Consider the following 12,168-nt stretch of genomic DNA (forward strand, 5'->3'; position numbering starts at 1 on the left):
TCCTTATGGAACATTAATATATTTGCTAGCTTTCAAGAAACTGGGATATATCCTGAGGATAGCGATAGGTTAAATAGTGAATTTAGGTGGTCAAACAATTTCGGAGTGCCGTTTTTTAGGAGAATAGCTTGTATTTCATCTTCTCCTGGCGCTTTGTTTTTGGTGTTTTTTATAGCTTCTAGTATTTCATGTAAGGATATTTCCTTTGTTAGTAATGTGCTTTCATAATCAGTGTTAGAACTTATATTTGTATCAGTTATGTTTACTGGAAATATTGGTTCATATTTATGTTTATTGTTTGCTATGTGATCAGTGACTTTATTGTAGAAGTATGTATTCATATCTGGATCTGATATAAACTAATAACCTTTAAGTTATCGCTATTTAAAGTGTGTTCGTCGTTTCGTAAACGAATAAGGAAAACAAAATTCCGAGCTGACTTCAGATGGTGGCGTAATTGACACGTGGGTTGTGTTCATTGATAATTTTCTTTTTTAGTTGAATATGTGACTGTGTTTCGAGTTCAAGTTAATTTAATGTTTGAAATTTAATAGGTCCAATAGTTGTCAATACGTACGTTTATCTATTTAAAAAGGTAATGCTAAATGTTTTTAGTTAATGTATTGCGGGTTTAAAATTACAGTACTTCTGGTACTATGATTTACTAGTTCTAAAAAATTAAGATTTGGTGAGGTACCTACTTATTTAATTTCAAATTACAGAAATTTTTACAGTGGGGAAATTATGATTTTAATGACTAGAATGTTTCGACCGATAATATACGGTCATTATCTGATAACCGTTACATTAAATAATTACATTTTATTATTTGATGATCTTAACCTTTATACCATGATGTACCTACCTAATATTAATAGTGTAACTAAATGAAATTTTCTTCCTAAGAATTCTGCTGACATTAATACTGTACATGTGTGTGGGATATTTTATGATATTGAAATATTGTGTATGTGCTGTAATAATCATGGTTTATCTGCTAATGTTAGTTTGCATAGATGGATATTGAGTTTTAGTTAATTATAACTTTTCTTTCTTCAACGTTTTCTTTATTCTAGAAATAAAAAATCAATCAATATGCACTGTATGTAAGGCAAAAGGATGAAAGTTGTTGCATGATGGTCATGTGTGTCAAAACTGCCACATGAACAATGCATAAATACTTATATGAATTTGGCTATCTTTTAGTTTCTGACAAGTTTATGTATATTTGAACAGTAGTACCTTGATATGTAGATTTCTAGTATGGAAACATACTGACAGTACCTCATATCATGTTTACCTGTGAAGTGTAATTTAAAGGAACATTAGCTCAGCTACATTAGTGAAGAGAAACGGTAGTTTCTGACCACCCCTGGTTATTTTTTGTTCGACTTTTGGAGAACAAAAGAATAATTTAACCAAAATACTTACTAAGGTCTGTTTGTCTGTCTGTCTACGTTAGTGATAGAAAATAGTAACTATTTTGACTGTATTTTTTAAAGCTTGTTTGGTGTTTCATTTCAGTATAGCATTTCATAATTTTATTATCTCCAAACAGAGTCTGAAGCTGTACAGTTATCCGGTTAGACCTAGCATTAGTTTTTGTTCATTTCATGGTGATGTGGTAAAAAATTAGCAACAAATATAATACTTAAGAGAAGTTGGACTAAAATTAAAAGAGCTTACTGACTAAAGTTTTTTAATGTGAAGAACCAGCATTTTAAGAAATCAGTGTCTCTCAACATCAAGGGTACACCGATACAGTATTTACAAAATGTAAATAAGCTAGATTATGTGATAAGTTCTGCAAGTTGATTCCTTTATCATGATTTAAGATGTTGCTACTTTTTAACAGTAATCCTTGTTTTTGTAAATAACCTTTTTCAGAAGGTTATTTCATTGAACAGAATAGAACTAGCCTGCCAATTAATATAATAAATTTATTAAAAGTTAACAAAACTCAAACATGATTGATTCAAATATAGGTATGAATATTAATTCTCATTAGTTCAATTATTCTGTATTTTGTTCAGTTCCAGTTCTCATAAGCCAGTGATAAAGAATATTTGCCAGTGATGATTTATAAGTTTTTGAGTGTTAAAGTTCGTGTGATATAGTTTTTATTTGACATACTTATAAAAGTAGTTGCATTCATGAAATATAAATATTTATTAATTCTGAAAAGATTTAATTTTTAGATGCATGATTCCTATTTCTATAGTTGTATGGAGCTTGCTTTAAAAGGGGCTGTTTGTTAAATATATCTTAGAATGTATAACACATTTTTTTCATAAACTTTAGAGACTGAAGGGTAGAGTATTTATAATTCTAGTTTATATTATTGAAAATGTTCAATTTTTAAACTACTACTTTCTGTTTATTTTGTTTTCAGATATTTTGTGTTTATTGCTTACAATCAATTTTAACATGAAAATATATTATGTTCATATATTCTTCTGTTTTATAAGTAACATGTATATTTGTTTAGGAATAATGCTGAGGTACAGTCTGAAAAGAGTAGGAAAAGTAAAATCTAAGAAGCCTGTGTCAGGTTTTTCTAAAAGACGTAAAGAGGTTTCTGATAATAAGCTGGTGTTGGGAGATGATAGTGAAAGTGAAGACAAAGAAGAAAAAGAACTAGAAAAGAATGTTCTTGGTGGAGAAAGTGATGTATTGGATCACCTTAGTATTATTGATCAGGTAAATCTGCAGACTTGTAAAAGCTTGCTATTTCATAAGTGGCATGAAACTATTTGTTCTCTAGGAATATCTTTTGCCTCTTGCAACATTAAAAGCCTACTATCAAGTTTTTGTTGTTATTCTGTATTCAACTTATAAATAAATTATACAAAAAAAAATTAAATGGACAACTTCTGTTTAAATGTATTTGAGAAAAAAAAGTTTATTTCTGTTGTAATCCAAGAGGAGTATTTTGAAGCTTATGAAGGTAACATCAACTGTGAATTCTATAACCTTAACAATTTAAACTAGTATAATCATATTTCATAGTTAAAAATCTCCTTTTTATTTTAAAATCTAGTTTCACAACTTTTAAAAAAAAATTAGACAATTTTAATATCTGAAATAATGTTTAGAATAACTTGTTTATGTAACATAAAGGCCTAATCAACCTTTGTAGAGTTGAAACAATGGCAAATTAGCAATATGCTTAAGTGTTTGTGAAAAATGTTTTGTTTTTTTAATGTAGTACAGTAATGTATTAGTTTTCATAAATGTAATTTGAAGTTTATATGCAATAAAAATAAAATGCAGATGAATATTATTTGTTATGATACTTGCTCAGTAGTTTTAACTGGTTATTATTCTTGCAGTTTTTTGTAGCTAATACAACTGAACATAATTTAGAATAAAAACTGTAAATTGTCAAACTTTCAGTTTTTTTTTTTTTTCTTGTCAGCCTTGACAGTCATATTTACTAACATGTATTAACTCTAGAAAATTGAAGGGACTCTGGTTTAGTTGTACTTTCAGTGAGTAAATAAAAAGTTATTTATAACTTTCATTAAATATGTTACTAAAAACCAGGAATCTCATAATATAACTTTTACCAAACACTTGTTACTGAAATCAAGTAATCTCATAATATTGGCTTAAACTGTGTGCTATATTTCTAAAATAGGAATGTACAAAACCCCTGCTGCTGGAAATTTTCATAGAGATAAGTAACTGTTCATGTAGACTATGATTACTTGACTTTTATGTAATAGAGGCAGTACTGAATTTAGGCTACTGATTTTCTGTTTTGTCTTTCATAGAAAATAAGTATTTACTTAAGATACTTAAACTATACAGTAGTATTATTCTTGTGGTCACTAAATCCATTTGTTGATCACACTTTGTTGCTGTTGTAAACTTACTCTGAAGTCTGTGAACCACTATATTCTAAAAGATTGTGAATGTTTTCACTTTTCTATGCTTTAGTTCAGTTTGCTGAGTTATAAGCAGATTTGTACAATAAGTAATTTGTGGAAATATTCATGTTTTAAGAACTAAAGATAAGTATGTTGTAGTTTTAGTTGTTAAATTATTTATTAACAGACATTAGTGTTAATCATTTATTTCGGTTGGTTGAGTACTTATCTGCATGTGACAAATCTCAAGTTCAAATCCAAGGTAAGGTAATATGGAAATAATCACATTGGTACCCAGCTAGCAGCCATCCCATGATTTTGAAAAATAGGCCTGAGGACAGGCTTTGTTTATGAGAAGGGAAGAATGTAGTAGTTTGAGTTGTTAAAAAGAGAATTACTAACAAGTACTTGCGAGCTTACACTTTCACTTGGTCATTAGAGCATTTGCCTAACATGTGACAGCTCTCATGTTCAAATTTGGTGTGATAAAATGTGTGTGTGTATATTGAAAAATAAGATACTTCAAAAATTCAAGACAGCCAAATATGTATTAGCAGAACTTATCATAATCTTATTTTGATACTTTCACTGCTGTTATTAAATAGAACTGATGAGTTATGTTAAATGATTAAATGAAAATTTAAAATGTCCCAGCTAGAAACATTTGTTTCAATTAAATATAATTATTTAGAAATATAACAAATTATACATTAAAGCTGTTCAAATATTTTACATCAGTCTAGGAAAACAAAATGGTATTCTCTTTTATCTCTCAATGAAGCAATACAAAATGCACTTAGCTTAAATATCATAAAGCCTAATAAGCTGTTTTTCAGCCAAATTTTACTACCTTTTAATATTATTACCAAATAGACATTATTTTCTTCCTTAAAAATGAATTCCAAAACAATTCATGCATCTAACGTAAACATTGAATAACCTTATCTGTTCAAAAACGTTTTACATTATTATAATATGAAAAAAAAAGTTTTGTTATTTAGTTCTTTATTAATTTGTAAGTAAATGTTGCAGTAAAAAATGTCTGAGGTTTTCCTGTTCAGTAAAGTTGCAAAACATTATTGTTGTTGGTTAATTTGTATTGAGAAAATAGTGATCAAAAACAAAAATATAAGATAGAGCTTTTATATTATCAAATGTGGTTTTTAAGGGAGGTGGTTTTTGTGTTTTTTTTAATAAGAGTTGTCAGATTAAGGTTAGTGAAAGGAAATAATGTAAACTTTACATTTTACCTATCTAAAGATTTTAACTGGATTAATGCCAGAGAAATCGAAAAACAGGACACATGCAAAGAAATTATACTTCCTTATGAGTCATTGAGTAGGGTAGAAACCATATATAAATCTAAATAATTCACTGTTAGTGAGTGTTACACATGTGAAATTTGGTTTTGTGGTTTTTATGATACTTGTGATTTAGTAATCTGGAATTAAGTTATGCACTTTATACTGTTAACTGTAATGCTCCTTTCTTTAATTTGTTTTAAATCTTATTAATGTATTTAAAATAACATTTCTCATCTACTTGTACAGAAATATTGCAAGTGTCTGATTTTCACATTGCTTCTAGCAATTATGGCAAAAATGTTGATATTTCTATAGCATTTTCTTAGAAATATCTGGAACAACTGTATGTTGTAAAATGTATTGAAGTGACAAACAGTGAATTTAAATACACTGGGACATATATATATGTGGATTGCATAATAATGGTGTTTTCTATAATAGTATATACTGTAAGTATTTTTTTGTGTAAAATATTGTCATTAAGTTTTAATGTTTTAGTTAATGTGAGTGATGCCATTGTAGACACCTGTTTTTTTTTTTGCTTTGGAAAGGAATTCGGACCGAAATTGTCCCGTGTTTCTGTCGATGAAAGATTAACAGAAGATGATCAGCCAGAAAAGTCTTGCAAAACTCTCTATGAAGAAAAACAATCAGCTTGGAATGATGAAGATGACAATTTAATTTTGTAAATTTATATTCCCTTTTCTTAAGAAACTTTATATATGTATTACTTTTTCAGCCTGTACACTGTGAAGGTGATTTCAGTTTTAAGATGAAGAAGAAATATATCTTTACAACATTTGTGTGACTAAGCTATATAGTGTGTGATTTAGTAACTATTAATAAATTAATTTAAGTGAATTATAGAAAATTCATAAGTAATCTTAAGAACAGCTGTTGTGTATCCTATGAATATTTGCAGTTTTATGTGCTAATTGTTCTAATTACATTATTACAGTAAAACTTAGAATGAAAGTTAATGTAATTATTTTGAGTATATAAACTTCAAAATAATTCATAAATTAACCCTTTTGCTACTGGTAGCAGGTCAAAGGCCATGTCATCACATTTGTTGACTTCCATTCAAAATTTTATTGAACTACTATTTTATGAAGTTATGTAAATAAATTTGAAATCAAATTGTAGATTATAAATCACACTTTAATATTACATACGAGTTAATTTCTTAAAAGTAAATATTAAACTAACACATCTAAATATATATTTTAGTGAGTCAAGTGGTACGTTGAATGCAGCACTTTAGATGTTTGTGATGTCAAAATACTAAGTATATAATTTCATATAAATATGGAACTCAAATGACTTTGACAAGCTTAAATATAAAATAGAATCTTGTATCTTTTTAATTTGCCCCATTCAACTTTTTCCATTTTTTGGAAAACGATCCCTTATGTACTCCTTACTACAGTATTTGACATGTAATCAATTAATAGCTTAGAATGTCCCCTTTGTGGTTTTCTCAGCCATTTTAATCTGTTAAAAGACTACCATGTTCTTTTGAACCATGTTTTCAAGGAGGTAGGTTGCATCATTAGTCTACTTGAAGTTTCATTTAAATTTAAGTACATCTTAGTTACTAAACTCAATAAATTACAGTGGAATTTCATGGTATTAATGTAGTTATTTATGATTTTTTTGGATATTCAACTCTAGATACAAAATCTAAAAAAAAAATTTGCTTGGCATCCTCCAAGTGCAAAATTTTAAAAGGCTTGGCAACCTACATTCAGTGGCAACCAAGTATAAAGGTCATAGTGAGAAGAGACAATTGTTTGCTTATCTTCTTGATTTATTATTTTATAAAAACTGCAGTTTTGATTTATAGTGCCCAATTTGTAACGCTTCATCTTTTTCTCACTGCCATCTTATGTTACCTTTCCTTTCTGGACTTTACATTCAAGACACTTCATTGTGTTCCGTAAGGGTTTTTTGGGGAAGTTAAATCCTATCTTGTTACCATGATCTGTATTACTGCTCTTTTCTGCTTGCTTGGTTCCTTATCTGCTGGACCTTGTTGGGTTGGAATGCACTCCATGCTAATGTGTGCCTGTTTACTTCTTATCAGTATAATCTTTGTCCAGTTTCCTTTCTTCCCCTTGGTGTAGATTCTTGTACCTGGTGGGAGGACCTCCCAAGAAAGGTTCTATACTTTCAGTTTACCTCCTCTGGGATTTAAACATCCACCCACATGTTTGCCATGCATGGTGACCCTTGAAGGGGAGGAGAGGATCCTGGTGGTTGAGGGGTCCAACCCTAACACACCACTTTAGCCTGAATTCCTGAAGACAGATGGCCTTGGGATGGCCTCCCTTGAATCAGTCTGCTGGTCCACTTGGGCTAGGTTAAACCAGTATCAGTGTTGGATGTTCTCAACAGGTGTTGAGAACATTGTAACTGATGCTGGTGTTTGGGTATAGTGCTCATGAAACCCTGACATTGCTGTAGTGTCCTTGTTTGACATTGTAGTGTGTCCCCTCATAGGGCTACATGGTGGGTGGGGTCAGTGGGCACTGAACTATTCTTTTTTTTTATTATGGATCCTCCAAATAAATACTTAAATACAATAGTGAAAAACAGTCCATAGGTAAATGACCACGTCTTGAAGATTTTGAGCAGCACTCTTCAACATCTTTAATACCTATTGTACCTCTTATCTTATCCCATTCTCTTTCAGACAAATCTTTAGGGCAGACATCTCCCTATTTCATTCAGAAGGGACTAGAGGGCTTTGCTAGCTCTCCAAAGTTGCTACAAAAGTTTCAATCTGGTGACATATTGGTGGAAACATCCACATCTCAACACATTCAACTCCTCTTGCATTCAAAGGCAATTGGGGATATACCTATTGAGATTACACTTCATGCTACTTTGAATTCATCATGAGGAGTTATTGTTGAGAGGGATTTGAAGAACAGACATCCCAGAGTCAGAGATTCTCGCCGGTTTCTCCACCCAAGGAGTTTCTGCAGTGACACGTATATCCACTCGCAAAGATGGAATTATGATGCCAACCAGTGTCCTCATTCTCACATTTTCCTCATCACATCTGCTTGCCACTATCAAGGCATGTTATCTTAATTGCAAAGTATGGCCACACATTCCAAACCCTCTTTAGTGTTTCCAGTGTCAGTAGTTTGGACAATTGAAGACATCATGTCTTGATTCCTTGATGTGTGCTCTTTGAGGTAGCAAGGACCATGATGCCTACGAGTGTGAAACGGATCCTCATTGCATCAGTTGCAATGGCTCTCACCTGTCCTACTTTTGTTTTTGCCCTAAATGGTTGGAAGAAAAAGAGGTGTAACATTTGAAAACAATTCGTAACATTACTTATCCTGAGACTCATAAGTTACTGTCCACCACTGTATCTCGGACATATTCTGCTGTACTCCATTTCACTACCACAGTGGGAGTGCTGATGGATCTTTATGTGCCTCCAAAAGATTCGTTCTCAAAACAAATGAAAAGTATTTTGACTTTCATGGTTAAAAAGGTTGTTGAATCAGCTTCAACACTCATCCCTTCCATACATTCCAACAAATCCCAAGATCCTTTTCCTTTGGTTTTGGGTATAGGCATTTCCTTGGATACATCTTCTTCTCCCATGCCGTGATGCAAAACGATCATTCATTCACATGCTCAGTTGCTGGAATCCACTCTCAACAGCAAAGACCTGCCCAATCAATCTAGGGCAGGATCCATGGAGGTCGATAGACCTCCCTCGAATATAGACATTTAAGAAACAAGATGTGGTCGTAAACAGAAGGGTTTTCCACCCAATTCACCTACATGTAAATAAAAATGATCACCTTGATACAATGGAACTGTCGAGGTTTACGTTCTAATCTGGATGACATCAAAACACTGATTGCTTCCTACCATTCTGTATGTCTCTCCTTACAGAAAACATTTCTGAAACCTGCCAATGCTGTCACATTTTGGTAGTTTTGTTTGTACAGGAATGACAGGCTGTGTGATGAATGAGTGCATGGAGGGTTGGCATTGTTGGTTGATCAGCATGTGCCCACCCTGTCTTTGCCACTCGACATAGCCATCCGTGTTTCCTTGGGTCTTACCATTACTATTTATTCTCTCTACGTGTCTCCTGGAGAGACCTATGATCAATCAGACCTTGATGCTTTCATTTAACAGTTGCCGTCTCGCTTTTCAATCCTGAGGGACTTTAATGGACATCATTCCCTCTGGGAAGTGCTGATTGATAAGAGAGGTTGCTCCACAGAGCATATGCTCTCTGATCACAATCTTTCTCTTTTCAATACTGGTTCTTATACTTATTTTCATGCACCTAGTCAGTCCTTTACTGCTATTGACTTCTCAATTTGCTCCCCTTCACTATTCTCACATTTTTCTTGGAGGGTTGACAATAATCCACGAGGCAGTGATTATTTTCTAATAATTTTGAGAGAGATTGGCCATGGTCAATGCCACCCTACCCTACCTGCGTGCCTCGGTGGAAGCTGGATCAAACAAACTGATCCACTTTCACTGCTCTCGCAGAACTTGATCCTGCCATTGTCTGTAAGCCAACAACAGACGACCATGTGACAGCAGTAAGTGATTGTATCATACAGGCAGCTGCTCAGTGTATTCCTAAAACCTCGACACGTTTTCCACAATATCCACGTCTGTGGTGGAATCATGCCTGCCACATGGCACGGAAGGCTCAAACACGGGCCTAGGATACTTTTTGTAGGTATCCCATACTCTTGCACTGCATCGCTTTCCAGCAGGCCCGTGCACATGCTGGGTGGGTAAGACGCCAAAGCCAGAAGGAATCTTGGATTAAGTTCACAACCAGTACATCTTCTACCACCAGTTCCAAAGTCATATGGGACAAGAATTGAAGGGCAGTGGGAAGTATAATCTGTCCCCCTCTCAATTTTGCTCCCTGATGGCCAGGAAGTAGCTGATACTCTAAGTGAAAGCTTTTCCCAGGTATCTAGCACTTCTGCTTCTTCCTCCACCTTCTTAGCCATCAAGATTCAGGCACAGCAAACACTTCTGTTCTTTTGAGCTTATTGTCTCTGACTATAATCATCCCTTTACACTGGTGGAACTTAAACTGGTCCTTCATTGGTCTGGCAGTATATCTGTTGGACCTGATGATGTACACTATGAAATGCTGAGCCTTCTATCTCCTCCTTCTCTTACTATTATTCTGCTTGTTTTTAACTGAATCTAGCAGGAGAATGTTTTTTTTCTGATACCTGGTGCCAGGCTATTATCCTACCTTTCTCTAACCCTGGGAAGGATCCGAAAATTCCTTCAAATTACTGTGCAATTGCTTTGATGAGCTGTCTCTGTAAGACCTTAGAGAGGATGGTTAATGTTCATTTTGTTTGGTTCCTCAATTCAAACAACCTCCTCTTGCCCATTCAGTGTGGGTTCTGACTATAGTGCTCACAGTGGACAACCTAATTCGACTTGAGATGTCAATCAGAAAAGCCTTTCTCAAATGGCAACATCTTGTATCAATATTCTTTGACATTGAGAAGGCTTATGATACAACATGGAGGTATGGCATTTTGCGAGACCTCCATATATATAGGTTACGTGGCCATTTACTCAGTTTTATTAATTGTTTAATGGACAGGAGATTCCAAGTTTGTGTGGGTTTGACACTTTCCCATTCTTTTTTACAGGAGCTTGGAGTCCCTCAGGGATGTGTTTTGAGTGTCACACTTTTCAGTATAAAGATTAATTCCCTCACTGAACAACTCCCTCTTACTGTTACAAACGGGTTCTATGTCGATGACTTTCACATCTCCTCTCAGTCGTCAAACGTGAGGTACATTGTGTGGCAGCTACAGACTGCCCTCAATTGTTTACTGAAGTGGACCATAGCAAATAGCTTTAACTTCTCTCTCTGTTAAACCATTTACATGCACTTTTGCCACCAATTTGGTGTTCACCCTAATCCTGAACTCTGTATCGGCAAAGTTGTGCTGACTGTGTTTCCTGCAACAAAATTCTTGGAGCTTATCTCTGACCATAAGCTAACCTTTTATACCACACATCAAGCATCTAGGGTCAAATGTACAAGAGCACTGAACATCCTCTGTGTCCTCTCTTCCACCACCTGGGGAGCAGATCAGTGCTCTATGCCAAAGATATACTGTGCTCTTATTCATTCAAAACTTGACTATGGATCACTGGGCTATGGCTTTGCCAGGACCTCGACCTTAAAGATGCTGGACCCTATTCATCATCAAGGACTTCGGCTCTACATTGGGGCTTTCTGCACTTCCCAGTTCAGAGCGTATATGTGAAGTCTCATGAACTTTCTTTGCCCCTCCGCCATTTCAACTGTCTTTACTGTCTTTACTATATGTTTTGAAACTTTGTTCCTTACCAAAGCATCCCACTTGGGATTGTGTATTCCTTCCTCTGTGGGCCATACTTATTCAGGAGAGATGATCTGCCATTGCTCCTTGTGGCCTGCATATCCACTAGTCATCCAATCCCACCATGGCTTCTTACAGTCCCCAAATATGACTTATCTTTAAGTCATCTGAGAAAAGCAGAAACTCCTGATTGGAAATACTGTATTATGTGCTGAACATCTTTCGAACCATCCTTCCACTCCTATTTATACAGATGGTTCAAAATCAATGGACTGTGTGGGCTCAGCCATGGTTTGTTGTGGTTCGGTTGTTGCACACAGAATCCCCTCTACAGCTTCTGTATTCACTACTGAAGTGTATGCCATTTCTCTTGCCTTGGATCACATAGAAGCTAAGCAGTATTCAAACTGCACTATTTATACTGACTTGCTTAGTTCTCTACTGGCCCTGGAATCGCTTCACATTAGTTCACACCCTGTTCTTGCTGATATTCAAAACTGACGGGCCCATTTATCTTTAAAATCTACTTCTATTCAGTTTTTCTGGATACTGGGCTATGTTGATATTCGTGAGAATGAGCTCACAGATGCCACAGCAAATCTATCT

General features: G+C 34.2%; 1 protein-coding gene across 4 annotated transcripts in view; it reads left to right on the forward strand.

The window, feature by feature from the left end:
* The window catches only part of wcd (U3 small nucleolar RNA-associated protein 18 homolog wicked), a 39,205-nt gene continuing 27,037 nt past the window's right edge, over nucleotides 1–12,168 (forward strand). The window contains exons 1-3 of one of the 4 annotated variants that reach the window (XM_076503467.1): nucleotides 1–190; nucleotides 2,489–2,700; nucleotides 5,728–5,861. In XM_076503467.1, the coding sequence (XP_076359582.1) occupies nucleotides 2,494–2,700; nucleotides 5,728–5,861 (341 nt within the window). In that variant the 5' untranslated portion in view covers nucleotides 1–190; nucleotides 2,489–2,493. Of the gene's footprint in view, nucleotides 596–2,488; nucleotides 2,701–5,727; nucleotides 5,862–12,168 lie in introns of all 4 variants that reach the window. The other 3 variants (XM_076503466.1, XM_076503468.1, XM_076503465.1) reach the window with 3 other exon arrangements.

The sequence above is a fragment of the Tachypleus tridentatus genome, chromosome 6 (assembly GCF_004210375.1).
Source record: "Tachypleus tridentatus isolate NWPU-2018 chromosome 6, ASM421037v1, whole genome shotgun sequence".
Lineage (NCBI taxonomy): Eukaryota > Metazoa > Arthropoda > Merostomata > Xiphosura > Limulidae > Tachypleus > Tachypleus tridentatus.